We start from the raw sequence: 23,310 nt of genomic DNA, 5'->3' as shown, positions 1-23,310 counted from the left end.
AGAAAATCAGAGGGAAAAGAGAGAGTGCATCTGCGTGCTTTCTGAACCAGAGTACAGCATGGGATTCAGCTCAGGCTTGAATGTAGTTTCTCTAGATCACCATTCCAGTTGCTCTACCACTGAACTACTGAACAGTTGAGAACTGGTCAAGGTGCTGGAGAATAATCTCTCATTCATAAATATAAGAGCCACACAAACAAACCAGTGAGAATAAGAGGAAGTGCACTAACACATCATATCACATCACATCAGTTAAGGCACAGGAGTATATTTCTCTCCCACACATGCTACAGCAAGCCATCAAGGAAGAAATAAGAGAGAGTACTGATGTGTTTCTTGAACCCTGTATCAAATGAGCTGCTTTTTCATGTAGAAGTTGTGGAACTAGAGCTCTAATGAGTGTGATCCTAGACTTGGGCCAGGGCCTTTGTCTCCACAGCTCTAACTGATAAAGTAGCACATTTCATCTCTGGAATCATCTACAGTTACACTCTTGTCTGAATCCTTGGTATACTATGCTAGGAGGAAGAATGTACTGTTGCACCTAGACTTGAGTGACGCCTTGCTGCATTTCTTCTGCCTTCATTCATCTATCTATACATATTCAAACTCTGACTAAAACTGTGTTGTTAACTGTTCTGAAAAATACACTTTCTTGATTGTTACATCTTACTTGCTCAATCTCTTTTAAAATCCAGTTCTGTGAGAAGTATAGTCTTATCTGTATATTTCTTTATCATAGTCTTCTTTCTGGTGACCAAAAATTCTAATGGCATGACTATTACAAATCTTCGTTCTGAAGAAAGTCATGTTCTAAACTCAGTTATCAAAAGTATTTGTACTGGTGAATGCCTGTATAATCTGCAATATGACTCTGTTGAATTTAAAGAAATTCTGGATATACTGCTTCCAAGTTTTTTTCTTTGATAAATGTAGCTCTTAATGGCTTCCTATCATGGGTATAAATCTTTCAACTGACTCTTGTTTGTGGCCAACTAGTTGTCCCTCTTTCTTTTCTCTAAAACCTTGGCATTTGGCAAAGTCAATGACATTCTGTGCATTGAGTGGTGGACCTTTACCAGGTATGCTCTCAGGTATGCCACATAAAAAGAATACTCTGCTAACGACTGTGATTACAGCATTTACAGACACAGAAACTAGTGATAGTGATAACAGATCTGCTACAATAATGGTTCACAGATGTTTACCAATACAGTAAAGACCATAACATCAGTATCATATTTTGCCTATGGCTGATAAGGTGTCTGTTATCTGAACTGGTATTGCTGCCCTGCTCACTACATTAGTTTGGCACATTGCACCTTGAGCTATTCCCTCTATGTACTTAGCAGTGTTGGACAACTGAAGTTGTTTCTCTTTCCAAGTTTTTCTTCTAGACTCTCTCTGTGAACTTCACCTGCAGTAAGATTCTAGCTTGTAAAGACTGAGCTGTTCCAAACTTTGCTTCTCGGACTATAAATTTTATATAATTACAACCATTTCTTGCTGATACAATATTTCTTGAGAAAAGACATGGAGATCCTCCAGAAGGGCCTAAATGAGACTGATGCATGGTGTCAAAGCCATGGTCTCAAGCTAAATGCAAAAAAATGCGTAGTAATCCCCTTTGGAAAAAACAGAATACCCGCAAACTACAACATAGGAGGTAATCCCCTGGAATCTGAAGAAGAAATAAGGGATCTAGGGACCCAAGTAGATAGTCAGCTTTCCTTTGATAACCATGTTGCCAAAGTGGTTAGAAAATCCTTCTATGTGACCCATCTGATCACAAAAGGGTTCGCATTTAAGGATGTAATGGTGCCCCTCCACTCTTCCCTCATCAGACCCATTATTGAGTACAATGCATCAATTGGAATGTACCTGGCTAGACATCTCCAGCAGCTGGAGAGACCACAGAGGTACCTAACCAAGAGGATTACTGGCCTCAAACAGTTTCCCTATGCAGCACGACTGAAAAAGCTAAGACTGTTCTCTGTTGCATATCGCTTTCTCAGAGGCGATCTCTGTCTAATGTACAGAGCCATGTCCAACCCAGAATTGTTGAACATGCTCCATCTTAGCAAAACCAAATCTACTCGAGCTACACGCTCTAGGGATATAAACCTCAACACAACAACAAATAGAACATGCTGGAGGGATAGATTCCCTTCGCAGAGACTTCCCTTACTATGGAACAGGGTCCCGATCCACATAAGACAGAGCCCCTCACTATCACTCTTCAAGAGGAACCTTGATGAGTGGATGGGTAACAGAAAGTTCACACCGGGGATCACACCAACAGCACTACTAGATAGGGGCCAAGGGTGCTAGCTGCTAGTGCAAGGGTCCAGGAAACTACCAAAGGGGCGGTGAATACCGCACAATGTGGCTGGGCTAATATGCCTTCGAGCAGATAGCCCAGTACCAACCTATGAACCTATAATAATTTTGCTTATCACCTCTCAGTTTATATGACTTAGTCTGTCATAGTTCTTTGCTGCAGTACTAGATTATTAAACAGTTCTACCGTTATTTATTTTAAAGCTAGAACTGTGGAAACAAATTTATATACAGTAAAATGAATGTAATCGCCAGTTAGTTTATAGATACTCTGCTTGCCATTTGACCATTCTGTGCTGGATGCCTTGGCATGAAGTATGCTACAGTTTCATTCCTTTTTCTACCATTCTGTGATAGTCTCTTTGGGCATTAAAAATGTAATTCCTTTAGCCTCTGCAGTGGTGTAGAGGGATAAAGCCCTGACAACAGCTCAGATGACCTGGGTTCGATTAAAGGCTTGGGTGCGTGACAAAGCAGGCAGAAGAGGATCAATGTGCTCATCCTGGGAGGGGAAGGACAATTGCTCCGGTTGGCCATACTTGCAGCTCTTTAAAAGACAAACCTTATACCACAGGAAGGGGGCATGACTTGGTAGGGGGGAGGGATAGGGCAGGATGTGGACAGGCCAGCCAAATTGTCGATTTTAGCCCTTGCACATTGGTCTTTCACTACTGCACTAATGCGTTTATACCCAAAACTGTGAGCAGTACTGACATTCCTAATGTTTTCTTACTCTCCTTAATTACTGGCGCTTTGTTTGATTTTATAGTTATCTTCTCGCCTTTCTGACATTTAATGATTTTACTGCATGAATTAGCATGCATGTGCAAGTTTTGGGGCATAGGCATTCCATATGACCATATCAGCATTGAGGGAAGGGAAGATAGGACATACAATAGGAATGTCATCAGTTGTTGGAAAGCCACCAGTGATGCAAACTCCCTGATGTCTGCCAGGATAATGGCCCATCTGAATAGTTCTTACTCTAGAAGATATGGAAGACCCTCCACCTCTAGGAAACAAATGGACACTAGTCCAGTCTAGAGAGGCGCAACAGTCAGTATGGCAGAAGAGGAAAAGAACACACAAAAAAATTCTTCTATTACAGTAAGGAAATAGATCTTTATGAGGTCCATATCCCAACTCTACTGGAGTTTGTTGTTGTGTCTTTCGGCTTTTCCCGGTTAGGGGTCGCCACAGTGAAAGTCCGATCAGCTAATGATTGGCATTAGATTTTTACATGCTGAGTTGCCAGCCCTGATGCACAACCTTCAACGAAGGTACGCCCATTCACACATGTCTCCACACAGAAGACGCTCTAACTGAGAATAGAACAGGACAACGTCTTACTGTGAGGCGACAACGCTACCGCAGCACCGCCACTGCAGTTCCCCCAACTCTACTGGAGTTTCTGCCTCAGAATTTCCTTCAGATTATCTGCTTCTGTTTCTTGTAATGTTCATTTCTCAGTGTATTATTTCTTTTTAAAGTTTTTCTCCATCTGTCCCACTCAGCCTCCCATAGCTTCCACTGTTACTACTCTTGCACAACCTGGATCTCCCAATTTCATGTTACGTGGCTACTCCTAATATAACCCTTTCACCAAATAAGCTCCTAACTACTCTAGAAGTCAACTCTGTAGTACACATTTGTAGTGCCTGGTGAGCAAGAGACCCAATAGGAAGATAAGAGCTACAGAGCCAGAAGCCATGATGTATTCAGAGATGGTCAGAATCCCTAGCTTGGGAAGTGATATGTGTAATGATATCATTATGTCTGGTCACTCCTCCAACAGTGTCACCTGTAAGACTCTTCTTTATCAGAGGTTGTACAAGCAGCGGGTTACTTTTAATGCTCCCTTGTAATTGAAAAGCTGGCCAACAATGTCTTGATTCTACCCTCCCAGGGGTGATACTACCAGCGATCTGAACCCATTCCCAAAAATCAACATGTCAGAGATACAGACAGATACCCAACTCTGTGACACTAAATCAACAAATTTCTAGGTGCATTATTTGATTGTGACCTAGCTCAGCTATATTCTGCACTTTAATAAGTATTTCCAGCTCCCTGAAAAACACAGATTTCTGTTTTAATTACTATATTTACTTAAAAGCATAGTATCAAATATTACTGGCAGAGATTGTTCACTTTTGTATAAATCTTATTATGGAATTTTTAGGAATGATTTTGGCTTTGGGCAAATAAAACTGCTTCATTTATTATGCAAATGCATTTCCAACTCAGAGTTCTCTTTTTAAATAGTATGTCAGATTGGTCTTTCACTAATGCACTACTGCACTAATGACAGTATACACAAAACTGTGTGCAGTCCTGACATTTATAATGTGACTTATTCTCCTTAATAACTGCTGATCTGCTTGATTTTATAGTCATTCTCCTCTGCTTTCTGACATTAAGTGATTTTGCTGAAGATATGAACTAACCATTTTACTAAGCTTGATCTGCACCACTTTGCAAAAAATTATCATGTTCCTCACAGCTGACTATTGGCTGCCCCAGGGACTTTTCTCATCCACTGGGTCTTTCAGACTATCCTTCCACTCCCAGACTTACTCCAGATGATACTCACGGCCAAGGAGGATATCAAGACACCTGGTAATATCACATTACTGCTGAAGAATGCTTTCTATGCATGCCCTAACTTCTATTCTCCTGTACAGACCCATGAATGTCCAGGAATGGTGTAATGGTGATTCAGTCATGGATCCTCTCACCTCTGCTGTGACTCAGACCATGTCCCCGACCTTCTGCCCTGTTAGGACAGCACCTCCCTGTGCATCAACAACCTCTGCCAGGGATCAGCTGTGAGGTGTGACCAAGTGAGTGCCCCCCCCCCCCATGGATGGACACATCCAGCCTTCCTTCTGGCTCCTCAAATGGGAGATGAGCAATTCAGATTCAGATAAGGATGCAGCACAACCAACCCAATATTTGCAGTGAGGCAAATAGTTGAGAAGAATCTAGAGAAGAGAAAGAATCCAACTGGGCATTCCTAGACCTAGAGAAACCATTTGACAAGGTCTCAAGAAAGCTGATTTGGACAGTCCTGCAGTGGTTCAAAGTCCTAGAAACATTGGTAGAATTAGTGCAGGCTATGTACAAATACCCAGTGACTCAAGTACGATCAGAGTTCAGTCTCACAGAGAGGGTCCTAGTGGGAGTGAGTGTGCATGAGGGTTCAGCTCTGAGCTCACTGCTGTTCATACTAGTGACTGACTACATTAGCAAACACGTCAGAGGGGACAGATCAACAAAGTTGCTGCTTGCAGAAAATATAGCATTAATGGCAGACTCTGAGCAAGAACTTCAGCAAATAAGGGAATGGAATGCAAAACTGAAGGCATAAGGTATGAAACTGTGTACAGATAAGGCAGCTATAATGGCAGCAAAGGGGAGACCAGAAGAAGTAGAGAACTGAGACTGAAGGGAAAATAGTGGGACAGGTTAATTTCAAGTAACTGGGAGTGGAAATTGAAGAGAAGGAAGTCTGAATGAGGAGGTCAAAGCTAGAATCAGAAGGGCTGCAGCCAACTGGCACAGAGTGCCAGGAGTAATGTATAACTGAAGAATATCAAAGAAGCTTTAAAATAAGGTGAACAAAATAATGGTGTGAACAGCATTACTGTATGTTATAGAAACCTGGACAGTAATGGCATAGTAGTTGAGGAAGCTAAAGGTGATGGAAAGTATGTGCTTGAAACAGGTGGTAGAATGCATACTGTGAGACAGACAAAGAAATGAGGACATCAGAGCAGAAGTCCAAGTAGCTCCAACTGCAGAAAAGGTCCAAGAAAATAGATTACAGTAGTTTGAGCACGTGTGCAGAAAACCAGAAGACAATCTGATGAAGAAGATTTGGAAAAGAGAGGGAGAAGACAAGAAGAAACGATGACTTCAAGAAAAGAGGTGGATGGATTGTACGAGAGAAGACCTGTGACATTCAGGCACAACTTCTGTAGAAGGTAAAAGAGTGGAATTGAATCAGGACAGATGGTGACAGTTGACATTGCAACTTAATCACATGTAAAAAATGGGAAAAAGGAGGTTGATGATGATAGTGATGACATCAGGAGTCATAGCTTTAAGCCTACTTTAACTATTTACATTTGCTGCAGTCAAAAAGTTCTCAAGTCATTTTATGTACTTATACCATTTTGGATCCAAGACAGACTAATTTGTTTGTGTTTGCTAGCCCTCATGCTGTGGTGTGAAACAGATCTAAGCTATTAGGCTAGATGGCAACTACCTCCAGCTCTGAAAGTGAAGTTCTTAAATATGACAAAAATGCTTTAACATGAACAAATAAAGCAGATTTGTTGCTTTACTTGTTCACGTAAAACATCTGCCACATCTAGCCTGCTAAAACTTAATAATGAATACCAAAGATTTGGTACTGCATTTAAAATATATAACATTAAATGCACTTCCTGTAGACTGCCTCTAATGTACCCTAAGCAAGGCACATGTAAAGCAGCCCACACAAGTAGCACAAGCCACGTAAGACTCTGGGAACAGAGTGGAACACAGCACAATCAGTACTCAAGGTGTGCATGGGTTAAGATCAAATGATGGCAAAGTTGTTTGCTCAATTTACATTCCCATACTATCATGACTTTATAACAACTGTGTGAATTATTTGACTTTGCTGGAGTATTACAGTGTTGTATAATAGGATATACTGTGTACTTTCACTAAAGCTGCAGGGCCAAATCGACACTCCGTATCAGTTGCTGTGTAGGCAGCCTGGCACAATTAAAAATCATGAGCATGTCCAAGTAACTTTTGAACACAAAATGCACTGTTTCAATAAAATGCTGTCCACGTGCATCTTCATGCATGGGAACACTCATTTGTTGAAGACAAAGCTATGTTTCATAATGGTAGAAACTTTTAAACTTACTTTTTAAACTCCTACTAAATGTGAACATTTAATCAAGATGTCTCCTTCAGTCATAATGTGCTGGCATTAAGTAACTACTTCCATGCTTGACCAAAAGGTAATTGGATTATATGTAACAAATACAGGACTGCAAAGCAATTTGTTAATTGTAAACCTGTCAAATTAATAATTTGGCAAAAATAAATAAATAAAAATAACTTTTTTTTGCTACACTATTGATCTAACAGGCTGGCTCTTAGTGATTTTCTGTCTCATCCTTTATACATCACAGTTAAACACAATTATACACATAATCTGCGTATATTCTGTTCAGAATTAACTTCTATGTTCATTATGTTCTATGCAAGCTGACATTTAAAAAACAAACTGTGTTTTCAAGACCTTCGTTATTTTACATACAAGGGTCTTTAGTTCTCTTCTGCATTAGAGTTTTAATGGATTTCTCTTGTTTTCTTTGCAGCATGCAAAAGATCACTGAAATGACAAAGCCTGACCAAATTCTTAAGCTGTCAGTGTTGATTTTAGCTGCTAAAATGATAACTTCATGTTATACATGACAATTGTTCTTACTGTTCTAAACCATATCACATTCTTTGAAGGGACAATCTTTTTTTTTTCTCCTGTGGAATGTTGTCAGGTAACTGTGGTGTACAGCTAATCAGCATTTATGATTTATGATACTGGGCCTGGGACAAAGTACACTGAGTTCCATTTGAAATTCAATGTAGGTTATGCACATTCAAAGCGAGGAAACACTTCAGGGAAGCCTTGGTAAGTCCCTGCACTCATTTAAAATGGTTAAGCCTGATTACTGTTCTTTCCTCTGAGTAAAATTCTGAAATAGGGATCAGATGCTGGCTGGGTAAAATGAGAATATTATTAGTACTGCCTCATTTTGGCTTATCCAAGTGAAATAAATTACTTCAGATCTTTAGAAAATGCCAAGATACATGAAAACCCACAAGAGGAACACTCTTTACTAGAATATGCAAGTTTAGCTATCTTCAGTTATTTATATTCCATATTTTTGTATTGTCAAGAAAGTCTAATTGCATAAGTGCCCATTTTCAGCAGAGGCCTGGGGAGAAAAGCTACAAAACATTACAACAAATGTTAAGAACAATAACTTTAAATACAAAAATATCTACAGTTTAAAAAATATAGCAAAATTAGACATAATGTGAAAACATTGATTAACAAATTACAGCCGAGCGACACCTCCAAGTGTTTCTGCAGTTATATCCTACTGATACCTCTAGATGTCAAAAATTGCTTGTTCATATTTGCATTAATAATTCCAAAACCATGTTACATACAGGGCATCAGAATATTTTATTTTGTAGCTTATCTGATGGCAAACACAGCTGTATTGATATTTTATATCTTTGCAGTACAGGTAGAGATATTAATTGTTGTCATACAATATTTGTTTATATTGTCATAAATTTCATGTTTTTTAAATGTCTTGGAAATCAGGAAGCGCAGACAAAACTGCATACATTCATATAAAAGCTCTCATCTGGATGAATAAAATTCTGCTAACAGTATGTACATAACTTCAGTGGTGGTAGAGATATTGTAACTTGTTTATGAAATATTCAAAACTTAATAGTTATTGCATTATTTTGACTTATAAAATCAAGTTTAAGACTAGGAACCTAAAGAATGCTACCAGTATAAAAAAGAGAGTTTGTGTTGGAGAGTTTGCCATGTACACTTCCTAAGTAAACCATATGATTCTAGAAATATGAACATTTGTTTGAAATGTGAGGACATAATTTGATTATATCAAAAAACATAGGTTCTGCCCATTGGAAGTTACAGTACAAACTTCCAGGGCTCTGTTGGAGGGAATGAGTCAAGAATAGATACAAATTATATGACACTGATTTAATATTTAGTGGAATTTTATCCAGTTTATGGAGAAATTAAAAGTAAGTTAGTATAATACAAACAGTAATTGTAATATGAAGTGAGAGGAAAAAAATAGGTTTATGGCATATTTAGAAATACAATTAGGGGAGAGAAATTGATTGATGCAAGGAAGTGAGTGAAAAAGAGAGAGTAAGGGGGTGTAAGGTATGAATAGGTACATACTCATATTTAAGAAAATAGCATATCCTTGGTTTGAGCAAGAAAAGAGCCAGAGTTTGGCTAGGAAGTCTTTCAGAATGGTTTTAATCAACTAGAGAGAGCGTAATGATCTGGTAATTACAGGTAATGAGTTCCAGGCCTTAGCAACATATGAGTACAGAACACGCCCTGCAGACTTAATACATTTGTGGACAGAGAGGAGTTTTAGGTCACTGGATCATTAATGAGCAATTGGGAGCTCAGTTTTGTATAATGGCATTTAATACCGGACAAGCAGATGGGTGCTGAATAATTTTATAGGTGGTAAGAAACGGTGTATATGATATTTGACGTGGTAGTTCTAACCAATTTAGGCTTTTTAGTGCTATACATTGGGGGGCTGCAATAGGGTATTTGCTGTAAATTTAGCATTGCTCAAGTTTTTGATTTTTGTGATGCCTGCAGGTTAGTAAGGATAGGGCCTCCATAAAGTAGTGAGGGGAGAAAGTAAATTGCGACAAGTGTAGTTTTAGTTGCATTGGTAAGAAAGTTTTTGGCTCTGTAAAGAATCCTTAGTTTTTTTGTGTGCTTTTTTTTTTTTTTTTGCAATTTTGTATATGCAGGTCAAATTAAAAATAACTATCCAATATCATTTCTAATAATTTGCTATGAGAAATGACTTCAATGGTTGTATTATTAAGAAATAGGATTGTAAATGTTTTTTTTTTTTTTTTTGAGAGAGGATTTTGGGAAACAAGTAATAGTTTTCTTTTTAGTCAAGCGTAAGTTATGAGTTACAAAGCCATGTTTCTGTGGCTGATAAAGCTTCTTGAGTAATTGTTTTGAGATGTGCCAGGCTGTCAGATGTGCACGTAAGTGTGGTTTCATCTGTGCATTGTATTAGGGAGACCTGATATGTGGAGGGTGTTGGTGAGAATTTTGAGGAGAGGACCAAGGACAGAGCCTTGTGGTATGCCAGTGGTGACTAAGAAGTATGAAGAGAGGGTGGAATGCCATTTTACTGACTGATACCTATTGGACAAGTAGCTTTTAAACCACAGAATGGTGGAATGAGATAGATCTAGTGAGAACATTTGAAATAGATGTTTGCTGTGAAAAACTGTGTTGTAGGCTTTAGACAAGTCTAGAAATAAAGAAACTAGTTTGTTATCTCTAGTTTTACTGACAACATCCATAAAGGTTAGAAGTACAGTGTTATTACTATGGGAGGGAACAGAATCTGTATGTGGGGGGCAGGAGTTCTTCCTGTAGGAGATAATTTATCAATTGTTTTAGAATATATTTTTCAAGTATTTTGGAGAGGGGCAATAAGATTGCTATAGGTCTGAAGTTACTCTGTGTTGAATTTTCTCCTTTTTTGTAAAGAAAAATCTAGCAATGCTAGACTTTTCACTGTGTGGCACCTTTTTAACTAGTTGGTTTCCTGTGTGACCTTTATACTCATTGTTTTAGTTTGTTAGTTGGGATATTTTGTAAACACCCTAATGTTTATGGATATCAGTTGGGTACGACAACCCTGCGTTTCCAAAAGTCAAACATTCCTCTTATGCTGTGCTGATGATGCCATAAGCAGGCAGAAACATGCATGTCCACAGCTTGAGGGGTTTGGCTTTATTGACCTGAAATTGTCCAAAAATAGACTTAAAGGTAAAAGTAAAAGAAAAAGTCATGGACATTCAGAATTGCTATTTAGCTGAAACACCTGATATCCTTAAGGGGTAATTTGCTTATACCCCATGTTGCCTCTGATACAAGGAGGTTTAAGGTATCACACAGTGGAAAACCTAGCTTTGCTAGGTTTTTCTTTTTGTGTTTTTTTTTTAGGTTTTCCTGTGTGACCTTTATACTCATTGTTTTCCTTTTTTGTACAGGAATAATGTGGGATATTTTCACATAAAAAGGGAATGTAGGATTCCTGAGCTGTCCTATGTATAAGGATTGAGATAGGACAGGCAGAGCTATTGGCTGCTATTTTAAGGTACCTGCTGGGAAGGTCATCAACTGAACTATAGCATGTTTTGAGTTTGTTTAAAAGTAATTTTATATAGGATGTGGGCACAGGTGTGAAGGTGAAAGTGGATGTAGTGATATGTGGCTGTTGGGCAGGGTTGGAATTGGATGTTGGGGAATACTTGTTTAGGGATGTTTTATTATCTATGAAATAAGAGTTGAATTCTACTACAGTTTTAAGTGGTGAGTTATTGGGAGAGGGAATTTTTGAATAGGATGTAAGATTTCTTTAATGGCTGAACAGAATTCTTAGGGTTGTTATTTACTATTGTTCTGAATGTTGTTACAGTATATTTGTTGTCTTCATTTATTTTTAGTATGGTTGCACAGCCTTCTGAAGTTTGAGATATTGTTGTGTTTTACAGTATTGGCATTCTTTCCATGCTTTTTCTCTATTCTGCATTAGCATTCTATTCTTTTTGGATAGCAAAATTGCATTATTTGTTTTTAGTCTCTTCCTTCTAGGAGGTGCAAGGCTATTTAGGATCTTTAGGAAAGCTGTACTGAATTCATTTACAGCATCATCTAAGGGGAGGACTTTTAGAATGTTCCAGTTAATGCATGATAGGGTAGTAATGAACATTTCTGTGTTAAACTTGGACAGGTTACATGTTGTTTTATAAATATGCTGTTTAAGTGGATGTGTGAGATGTCTAGTTGTTTAGATTGGGAGAGGTTGCAGAGACGGTCTGACATTGCACCTGTGGTGGTGAATTTGCTAGGGTTTGATACTAGGATCCAGTCTAATAAGGAATCTTATATTTTGCTATAATATGTGGAGCTATTAATTAGTTGTGTGCAACTGTTTAAGTTCAAGATGAAGGGGTGTTAGAGGTTATGTCTAATCAATTGATACTGACAACACCTAGTAATATTTTTCTTGTAGAATTGCTATGGATAATCAATGTAGGATATCATGTAGTTGCATTGTCACTATATCTTCTTCTTTCGGCTTTTCCCGGTTAGGGTTCGCCACAGTGGATCACCTATCCGCTCATGATTGGCAGTGGAGTTTTTACGGTGTCGAGTTGCCAGCCCAGCGCCCAACCTTCCACAAAAGACACACACACGCACGCACTCACTCATACCTAGGGCCAATTTGGAGTGTCCAATCCACCAACAGCATGTCTTTGGGATGTGGGAGGAAACCAGAGCACCCGGAGGAAACCCATGCGACCACAGGGAGGACATGCAGACTCTGCACAGAAGGCACCCCAGCTGAGGATCGAACTGGAGAACGTCTTGCTGTGAGGTGACAATGCTAACTGCTGCACCAACGCAACCACCCGCATTGTCACTATATACAATGAAGTAATATATATTTGCTTATATTTGTATATTTTCTGGAATTTAATTTTGGTACTGGTTTGTTGCAAGGGGAAAGTGGTAGTTGCTGGGAAATCTTAAAACAATGCCACCACCTTTCCTCTATATGATCATTACAGATGATATAGCTGGGGGTGTAATTTTGGATTAGTTTATTCTGGGTTTAAGCCAGGTTTCAGTTATAGCGGAATAGCAATCGTTTGTTGGGTAATCCAGACATGGAGTTCAGTAGTTTTATTTCTTATGGTTCTAATATTTATGACAGTAAAAGTTAGATTACCAGGGATGGGGTTGATTGTTAAGGAGTAAAAAGAGTAGTTTGTGGAAGAGAATTGTCTTAATGTTGGTTGTGAGAGGTAGGGATAGGATTAGGATGAATATCACCCCCTACGAGGATTTTAGTATATTGGGGTATTATTGTAAAGTTTGTATATGTTTTTGTGAAGCCTTTCTCCTCAACCCACTATACAGTATATAATTTGTTGCTGGGCTTCTCCCCCCCCATATAATTATTTAACTACTGTTTAAATGCTTTTAAATCTTTGTGGAGCTTTTCTTCCCCTGGCCTCTGCTGAAAATGGGCCATTAGCTCAGTTGTTCTTCCCAGCTCAGTTGTCCTTCCCAGCTCAGTTGTCAGCTCAGTTGTCCTTCACAGTTATCAAAGGACAAACAAATAAAATAAATAAATAAAAGTGTTGATTCTTGTTTTTTTGGAGAGCATTTCTTTATTTAATTTTATTTTGATTTGAGTTGAAATGCAGGTAATCAGACTAAATTTGGGGTAAGGCTGAGGGGGTGGCATTAAACAAGTTTGGTGTGATATATGAAGAGTTTAGGGAGGAAATATGGATAGGTGGTTGGAACAGAGTTAGAGAGATGCTGAGAGTTATTACTGAATTATGATAGGAAAGAGATGGCTCATTAGGAGAAGAAGAATACAGGAAAAGCTGCTGAGCAGTTTGGTTAAGGAAATGGATTTGTATTTTATTGATGGCAGGTAGAGGGAAAGTAGAAATCAAGAAAAAAACAGAAGTTGCAGGGCTGCAGGATATTTAGTGATGGTAGAGTATGAAAGCTGGTACAAGGTAGGTGGGAAGGAAGTGTTTTCTGTGAAGAAAAACAGGTTGTCCTGGTAACTCCTCTTCTGTTTCTAAAATGTGAGAAAATAGCAAAGTTAAAAGGATAAGAGTATGAGGCTGTAGATAAGATAGGAGGTTTATCTGGGGGTAATAGAAGTTGAAGTGTAAAATAATAGGTGCTGTTGGGGAAGGGCCTGAGTGTGAATGGATACAATGCAAAGCAGTATGGGATGGAGAAAGGTTGTTAGATTACATGTCTTAATTGAAAGCATGACGATGGCCCAGTGTGATTAAACATAACAAAGAATTATAATTACACTACAAAAGATAATCCCTGAATACAAATACAGTTGCAAGAGTTCTGAGGTTACAACTGCTGCTTAACTCCATCAATTTCAGATTTTCTACATTTAAGGTTTGGGTATTTCAATTACTTTTTGATTTTGATCTTTTACATTAGCTTGCTGTATCTTAAATATTGTTTTACTGCAAAGTTTTTTTTTTTTTTTTTGAGTCTTAAAAGTTGTTGGCCAGGATCAGCGAGAAAGCATTCCCTTTGCATTCACTGATGGAATAGGAGTTAGACTCCGGTAATTAGTGAAAGATGAGAAACCGTTTTCTTATTTAAGGTATTCATGCACATTCCTCTTCAGCTACAAGAGGTTTGAGCTTGCAACCACTGATGACTGCACTCATTTTTGGATTTTGCTTTTTACTTGCGCTGGTGACCTTAGTCTTGTAATTTCACTCACAATAGTGAAAGAATTGTGACTTGCCACAGGACCTGAGCCTCATTTATTACATTTCTACTGCATTTCTAGTGTTTGCATTTTACTTAGTCTGGGGACCTTAGTATTGAAGTATGACTCCTAGTGAGAGAATTGTGAATTGCTATACGATGTGAGCGACACACAGACACACCCTGCATTTTTTATTGCTTACTGATTAGATTCCTCTTAAGCTCATCTCCTATAACATGTGCTGAGCTGGGTAGCAGTGGTTTCAGTGCCGTGTACAGACACAGGCATCTAGATTGTATTTTTCCATATAAAATATCCTCTGCTATTTTCTCAGTTATCTAGCTGAGTGTAGGGCAGCTAGTTTTCCTGCTGAGGAGCATTACCCCAAGAGTGTTGTTTTCCAGCCCAAAAACTCAAAAGATTTAGCTACAAACCCCACTTGTCATGTGACAGACACAAAAAGAGTATCCACAGTCATGAATGTGCACTTTTCTACAGTCTCTGTAGTTAGGCTGGTTAAAATAGGCACCTTGAGACAATGTAGCAATTGTCTCATGTTTACTGACAACCACCTTATTCTTAAGCAGCCTGACACAGTATGCAAAATATGTAATTACACTACATCTTTGAAGCAAAGCTCTTGCATACAAATACTGATATCTCCAAAAAGGTTACCAGTAACACACATACTACACCTACTATGGATCTGACACAAACTCACATATGCTGAGGCTCTTGAATGCAATGTACCAAGACCTCAAATGCTTCCCATATGCAGTCTTCAGCAACCTTCCAAACACTCAAAGACAACACTCCCCAGGACACATACAACCACATCTTACAATGTGTCATCCTCTAAGCCCTTAAGCAAACTATGACACAACCCAATATTTTGGTCTGTGGAAATGTTATTGAGACACACAGATGCCCCACTCACCATTGCTGAACAAGGATACAGTCATGGTCATTTGCCTGTCATGGGCAAGGATTCACCAGATTACACATGCACTCAGGACATTGAACTAAAAGTACCAGTATGAGTTTTACATAGTCCATGTGGATATTAATAACCTGAAATGTACCTTTCTGGATTATACGAAAACAGAAATTATAGAGATTTCAGGTTATGTCTATCAGGCAGGCATGAGCCTAACACTGAGCAGCACTCTACCTTCTCCAAGGATGATATCACAACATAAACAGAAGATGACTGACTTTAACAACTGACATAGATACTGGTGTCATTCCAAGGATGGTCAATATTTGTCAGTTTGGAAGAACATGATAGGCAGACCATGGTGCTTTACCAGGGATGGTCTGCATCTGTCCTCACTAAGTTTCTGAATATTGGCCAAAACATTATCCATCCCTATACTGCCTTTTTAGGCAATACCTATCTGATAAACCTTCCAACATAGTACATTCTGCTTAAAACAAACTAAAGGTGTTATTGCTCACTGCCAGGAGTCTAAATGAGAAGCTCCATTCCCTGGAAGCACTACACCCTGAAAAGTGTTGACATCTGTGCAGTTAATGAAACATGTTTCAATGCCATGCCAAGGCACCCCAGAGCAAGGCTATGATGCCTTCCAGACATTGAAGACCAATTACCACACAAGAAGGAACAAGCAGTGGAGGTATAGCAATATACATAAAAAGTAAGCACACTTCATGACTGGTCAGACAATATGACCTGTTTGAGCTACAGCATGTCCAACTAACCTTAGGTAAGGTCACATACCATATCCTTGCTAACCATAGGTCAATCTCTATAACCTAGGATAACTATACCATATTCATGAATGTAGTGGAGTCACTCACTACTCAGCCCAATATCATATTCATGAGTGATTTCAACTATACCATTATAAACTGAGATAATACACAACCACTAATATGCAGGCATAAAGATTCTTTGATTTTGTCAATGCAAACACCCTAAAATAGCTAGTTTGCACACCTACTAGGGGTACAAATATTCTGGATATGGCACTCACAAGTGTAAAGGAATGTTGTATCCCCCAGTTTAATGTCCTCACTTGTCAGATTAGATCACAAAGTGGTCATGTTTGAAATAATATAAAGCTTGAACTCCCAGCAAACTCCAGAACCTTTAAGAACTTTTCCAAGGTCAGCCACCACATTATGCAATGGCACAGCTAAATTTCAAGCATCCCCCCAAACTCAGAGAACACTGTAGCCTATTCAGAAATATATAGAGGAAACCCTGTACAAGCATGTAAATAGCTGCATGGACACATCAGTACCAAGCCAAAATAAACTTAGGCCAAACTCAAAAACCAAGTCCCCTTGGTGGACCCCTAGTATAAATAGGTTATACAATAAAAGAAAGAAAATCCTGAGCAAAAATAAGAAGGGCTATGGCTAAAAGACAAAAGACTTCCTCATCAAACTCAACATAGGTTCATAGGTGTGTACTAGGCTAATGGCCCTAGAGCCTTTACAAGCCTAGCCCATAAGATTATCCTGGCAACGTGCCACCCGACCTTAGTTTCCAGTGCCTCTGTCGAGTAGAGCCACTGGAGTGGTCCCTGGGGTGAATTTTCTATTTCCCATCCACTCATCAAGATTTCTCTTGAAGAGGGCCACTGAGGTGCTCTGTTTGACATGTATGGGAAGTATATTCTACAGCATGGGCAGTCTCTTGGTTATGAACCTGTCCCTCCAGCACGTTTTGTTGATTGTGGTAATGAGGTTGAGGTGCCTGGAGCATGTGGTGTGGAGGGATTGGGATTTCTTTAGATGTGGCATTTCTAAAAGAACTGGGCCAGACATGGCTTTATAAGTCAAGCAGAGATCGCCTCTAATTAGGTGATATGAGACAGAGAATATTTGGAGTTTTTTTGAGTCTGTCCATATAGGACAAGTGTTTAAGGCCTAGGATCCTCTTTGTGAGGTACTTTTGTGGCCTCTCCAGTTGTTGCAGGTGTCTAGGGAGGTACATGCCAAATGAGGGAAGAGTAGAGGGAGACAATGACCTCTTTCTTCCTGGATGCAAAACCCTTAGTAATGAGATGTGTCACATAGAAGGACTTTCTGACCACAGCGGCAGTGTGGTGCTCAAAAGAGAGGGTGCTGTCAACCTGTGTTCCCAGACCTCTTAAAACACCTTCAGTGTTCAGTGGACTACCATCAATGTGGTAGTTCATGAGAACTGGGTTTTTCCTAAAGGGGATGATGACACATGTTTTGGCATTGAGCTTAAGGCCATGGTTCTGACACCAGTCATTGGTCTCAGTGAGGCATTTCCGTATAATGTCAACATCACTTGGGGGAGTTAATAATGGCTCCCAACTTGCAATCGTCTGCAAACTTTGTCAGCCAGAGTCCCTGCGTGTTGGACTGGACTTCTGAGAATTAGATACTAAACAGGAGAGGACCTAGGACCAATCCCTGTGGGACTCCACTCATAACTGGTCAGCAGTCTGACTTGGAGTCAGATACTTTCACACTGTGGGTTCTATCTGTGAGCCAGTTTGCAACCCACCTTGTGATATAGAGGTTGATCCCTAGCTTAGTGAGTTTTTCAATGATTCCTGAGTAGGGAATGGTATCAAGGGCCTTTGCCAGATCAAGGTAGTCTATATGAACTACCTTGCCTTCATCCACTGCTCTGGTGACTGACTCATAGAAGTCAACCAAGTTGAGCAGGCATGATCTACACTTCACAAAACCAAACTGCGTAGGATCCAGAATTTGGAGATTCCCTATAGCCTTGTCTATTAGGTCCATGATGATGCGTTCCATAGCTTTGCATATCAGACTTGTCAGGCTAATGGGGTGACAGTTCGCAGGGTCTGTAGTCACTCCTCCTTTGTGGAGAGGAATGACTATAGCAGTGCACTATTCGGTAGGAGAAAGCCTGAGGTGAGGCTGTGACTGAACAGGGCACACAGGTGAGGTGCCAGTTCACTCTGTAGTTCATGTAGAACACAGCCAGGGATATGGTCAGGTCCCACAGAAGCTGTATTCTTACCCTTGGACAGTGCTGTTTTAACCTGTGCAGCAGTAATACTGGGTGCCTGGCAATCTACTGGTATAGAGATTGGTCCTTTGGGGAGGAGAGAGGGGAAAAGTTGGCACTGAATCTGTCAGCCAGTAAACTGGCAATATCTGTTGGCTTGATATAGGAGGTACCATTGTGCAGTAGCTCAGAGCAAATCTGGGTATTGCCGTGGAGGTTCTTCACATAACTATAGAAGGCCTTATGGTTATGGTCGTTTACTATCTGCTGCAATTCTGTTTTCATAGCTAGCATTAGTGGATTTGATGAGGGATCTCAACTTTTTGTTGAGGCTGATAAGGGAGTTTTTCCAGTCTTGGGACTTCACCTTATTCCGCATCAGTTTCCTCCTTCTGTTGTAGAGTTTGTTTATGGTAGGGGACCACCAGCTTGGCTTCCTTGTATCACAGGGTACTAATCAAGTCCATCAAAGCCAACCTCGAGGCAAAAATAGTCTCCCGGACTAAGGTTCATATGTTCATAGGTGTGTACTAAGTTCATGGCCCTGGAGCCTTTACAAGCCTAGCCCATAGGATTACCCTGGCATCATGCCACCCAACCTTAATTCCCAGTGCCTCTGTCGAATAGAGCCACTGGAGTGATCCCCGGGGTGAATTTTCTATTTCCCATCCGCTCAAGATTTCTCTTGGAGGGCCAATGAGGATAACCATGAGACATTTTTTTAGTTATGTATGCAACTTTAAAGGGAACACCCAACAGGTTGTTGAATTATAGTAAATGGAACTCCCTATACTGAACTGGAGGATATAACATATTTGCTGGCTGATAAATTTAGCTCATATTTTACCTCCCACTATCACCCTCAGTTATCCCCCAGGAAATACCCTGTACTGATTCTCCCCCAACTGTCAGTACAGAACAGGTGCTCACTGTACTCTCCAAAAATAAAAACACTACATCAGCAGGTCCAGATAATATCACTGGATGCTTCCTAAATAGCTTGAAACATGACCTGTCAGGCCCACTAGAATCTCTATTCAACCGCAGCCTCCAAACAGGCTTCACATCCATTGGAGTGGAGAACTGCAACTATTACCCCTCTACACAAGGGGGACCATCAGTAGACCCATAAGTCTGACTATTCTTATATACAAGGCCATGTAAAGAATTATCATGGACCTGATAAAGAAAGAATTTGTAAATTTTCAAATACTAGCTCCATCCCAGTTTTTTTTTTTTCGAAGAGAAGGTCAGGCCTATGAAAGTTGTTGGACTTCTTTGAGAAGGTCACTACAACCACTGACAGAGAAAAATGTTGCATACTGTCACCCCGACCTAGCAAAAAGCATTTGACACAATACCTCATTCATATATTGTAGACAAACTCACAAACTCAGGCATAAATCCCTATGTCACCTGATGGATAGCCAAATGGCTCACTGACAGGACACATGAAAGTCAAGGTGGGGGAATCCACCTCACCACCAATAGGCCTGTTACTAATGGTGTCCAACATGGCTCGGTACTGGGACTTCTGTTTGGAGGATACTTCTCTGGTCTTTCACTGACCAAATCTGCTGATCACTGCTAATGACTGCATTCTGGGTACAATCACTGAATCCACCAAAGATGCAGATATCCTCCAGGAGGGTCTGACACAAATAACTGGTGCAGCGCCGCAGCCTAATACTCAATGCAAAAAATGCACAATTATACCCTTTGGGAAGGCAGGCACCCCTGAAAATTTCAACATTGGTAACACTACCCTAAGAGCAAACCTAGTACAATGGGACTTGGGAACTCAGTTGTCAATAATCTGAACTTTAATCATCATGTGTTCGGGGTGGTGAAAAAATCCTTTTAAGTGGTACAACTTAAGGGCATAGCATCTTGATCTTGGGGAAATCATAGTCCCGCTGTACTCAGCCCTCATTAGACCAATAATCAAGTACAGTGCACCCTTTGTCATGTACCTCACCAGGCATTTGCAACAACTGGATAGGCCACACAGGATTCTCACCAAGAGAATACAGGATGCAGATAAGTCCTATGTGGACTGTGTCAAAGCCTTGTTCCTGTACTAACCTAAAAATCATTCTCCAATCCACAAAGCAAACTACACTAGAATTACCTGATCTGGGGATCTAAATCTTGTTTGTGACAAACAAAACATGTTGCAGGGACAGCTATGCATCTCAGAGATTACCCATTCTCTGGAACAGACTTATTTATGTGACACAGAGCTCTTTCCTATGCCTATTTAAACACATATGGGAAATTGCAAATTCACCCTGACTTGTCACCTGTGACCCTTATAGAAAGGGGCAGCTTGTAAATGCTTTAAGGTATAAACAAATACCAAAGTCATTCTAGTCAGTGGGCATTTATAATTGGGAAATCAGGGCATTAACAGCTAGGCTTAAAAATGCTTTAGGGCTGTTAGCCAAGCAGCCTCCTATCATGCTATGAATGTCTAAATGCAATCATAAAACACAGATGAATTCAGCCTCTAAAAAGGTTGTCCCTCATCCTTGTAACATTCCATTCCAGGTGATAGTTATTCTACATAAACTTTGTTTTTTTCCCCATTCCAAATGAAGGTAATCTTGGCCCAAGTGACATATGGACTTTAGGAAGGGGAAGTATAATACATTATCCGACATGGCATAGCATGTTATGAGATTTTTTTTTTCAGAAACAAATAATTAGACAGTATGGGATATATGGCTAACAGTAAAGTAACACACCTGGAAACAAGTTTCTGAACAAAACATAATGGCACAAGTCAATTTAAAAGAAATAAATAAACGAAAGAAACACTGTTTTCCAAAACATCCTGGCATCTCTAAATAGGTTAAATTCAAGAACACAATCTCTGGGATAAGAAGAAATTTCTTACCCTCACTTTTTATGATCTTGCTCTAGCACAGTTTTTTTGAGGATTTTGTCTCCATCCTGCATCACTATCCTTATACAGGTCCCCACATCCATAGTTGGGTCTACCAGCCACCACCATAACTCCCTAGACTAACTTTGTAGAGATGGGGCTGACACTGAACTTGAAGGCATCCTGTGAGTCTGTACATTCTCATCTGCTGGGGGGGGGGTTATGCCCAACCCCACATTACTTGCCCCCCTATCTTTGGTTGCTTGTGGTACATCTCGTGTCTCAGCAGCTCAGCCTTGTCCTCATCCTTTTCCCCCCATAACAAAATGCCCTCAGCCATCACCAGGGATCGACCCAGGAGATATCCAAGGAACCACTCATCCACCAGAGATGGTAATGGTCATCCCTTTCTGCTGCTTCATCAGATGCTTGAACTGCCATCTGAACAAAAGTCACCTGGGCTGTAGTCTATATCTCTCATACTAGACCACCAATAACAATTTTTCTGTATTCTTTGCTACTTTGCACTGATTTAATCCTCCTCATCACTCACTTCTAATTTGTTATCCCTTATTTGCTAACATCTTTCACACTACAATTTGTCATTTATTTAACCTTTTTGTATATACTTACTTAACCCCTGTTAATTCCACACTTGCATAACCAGTAGTATGATTTTTTTTCTGTAATGTGATTTTTGTACTTGTACAATTTGTCCTTTGAATTTTATACTTGCATTATTTATAACTATAAAGCTGAGAAATTTTTCTTACTCTATACTGTATATTTTTCTTCACTTGTACAACTTGTCCTATGAATTATATAATTTTATAATTTGAACCGTGCAGCTTTTCTCCTGGACCTCCACTGAAAAAGGGCACAAGCTCAGTCGGACTTGCTCAGTCAACAAATGACAAGTAAGTAAATAAAATTCATTCCTCTAAGCCACCAAAGTAGCTATTCTACCCCTTTTTTGACAAAACACAGGAACCACTGGAGCAAGTTTAACAAATCCTTTTCATTAGAATACAGACTAAGCAGCAGTAAAAAATTATGTCTGCAAATCTAGTGACAGCAATATGGTATGTTCAAAGAAATAAAAAAAGCATATCTGTATACACTGGGCTAGGTGAGAGTTTGATGGACCTGGATGAAGTAAAATCAGTTAAATTAAGGCAGTGATAAGTAAACATATTAAAAAAAATGTTTGAAAACAAGTGAGCAAAAAAGATACATATATGTTAGGAGCTATTTTACCTACAGGGCAGTAAGACCCGAGTTAGGCTGAACAGTAACTTTCTAAGTATGTGTAACAGAGTAACAGAGTAACAGAAGCATGAGCTAAACAATCTCAGTTTTGATGGATCTATATTAAACATCACAGATGTATGACCTATGACCTTGGATTATATTTCTCAGGAAAACACACAGAGCCACACAACTGGAAGGATGCAAAAATCCAATGAAAATAAAATATGGAATGCAGCATTTCAGATAAGCTTATAACAACAGAGGGATTCTAGTCCATAGAAAGCTGGAAGGCTAACCCTGACTAAAAATATCACACAGGTCTTCAGCATCACATAAACTCAACAACTTATTTGTAAAATATTTTTGTATAAAAGCAAATACTGCTAAAGAATTATGCTGAAAAAGTACAGATGAAGTGTGACAAACTATGTACATATGCAGCACATACAGATTTTTCCTTTTTTCATCAATAAAAGTAGCAGAAAGCTCAAAAGTGCACAAGCTAATAATGGCCATTTTTCAGTGCTATGGCCTAGTTATAAATACTTACTGCAAATTCATTTTCAGGATCAGCTGACCCTTTTCTTACTGGCCGTGAGTACTGAAACGTCTTCACATGATTGGCTTTGAAGAAGCTGCAAGAAAGGAGAAAAACAAGGCACTTATTAAATTCA

General features: G+C 39.5%; 1 protein-coding gene across 1 annotated transcript in view; it reads right to left on the bottom strand.

Moving 5' to 3' along the window:
* Positions 1-23,310, bottom strand: part of DOCK2 (dedicator of cytokinesis 2) — a 4,134,711-nt gene that overhangs the window by 341,259 nt on the left and 3,770,142 nt on the right. The window contains exon 43 of the mRNA XM_044069535.1: positions 23,187-23,271. Within this exon, the coding sequence (XP_043925470.1) occupies positions 23,187-23,271 (85 nt within the window). The remainder of the gene's footprint in view (positions 1-23,186; positions 23,272-23,310) is intronic.

This window comes from Protopterus annectens, chromosome 4.part0 (genome assembly GCF_019279795.1).
Source record: "Protopterus annectens isolate FY-2018-M chromosome 4.part0, PAN1.0, whole genome shotgun sequence".
NCBI lineage: Eukaryota > Metazoa > Chordata > Ceratodontiformes > Protopteridae > Protopterus > Protopterus annectens.
This window is presented reverse-complemented; position numbering and strand designations above follow the sequence as displayed.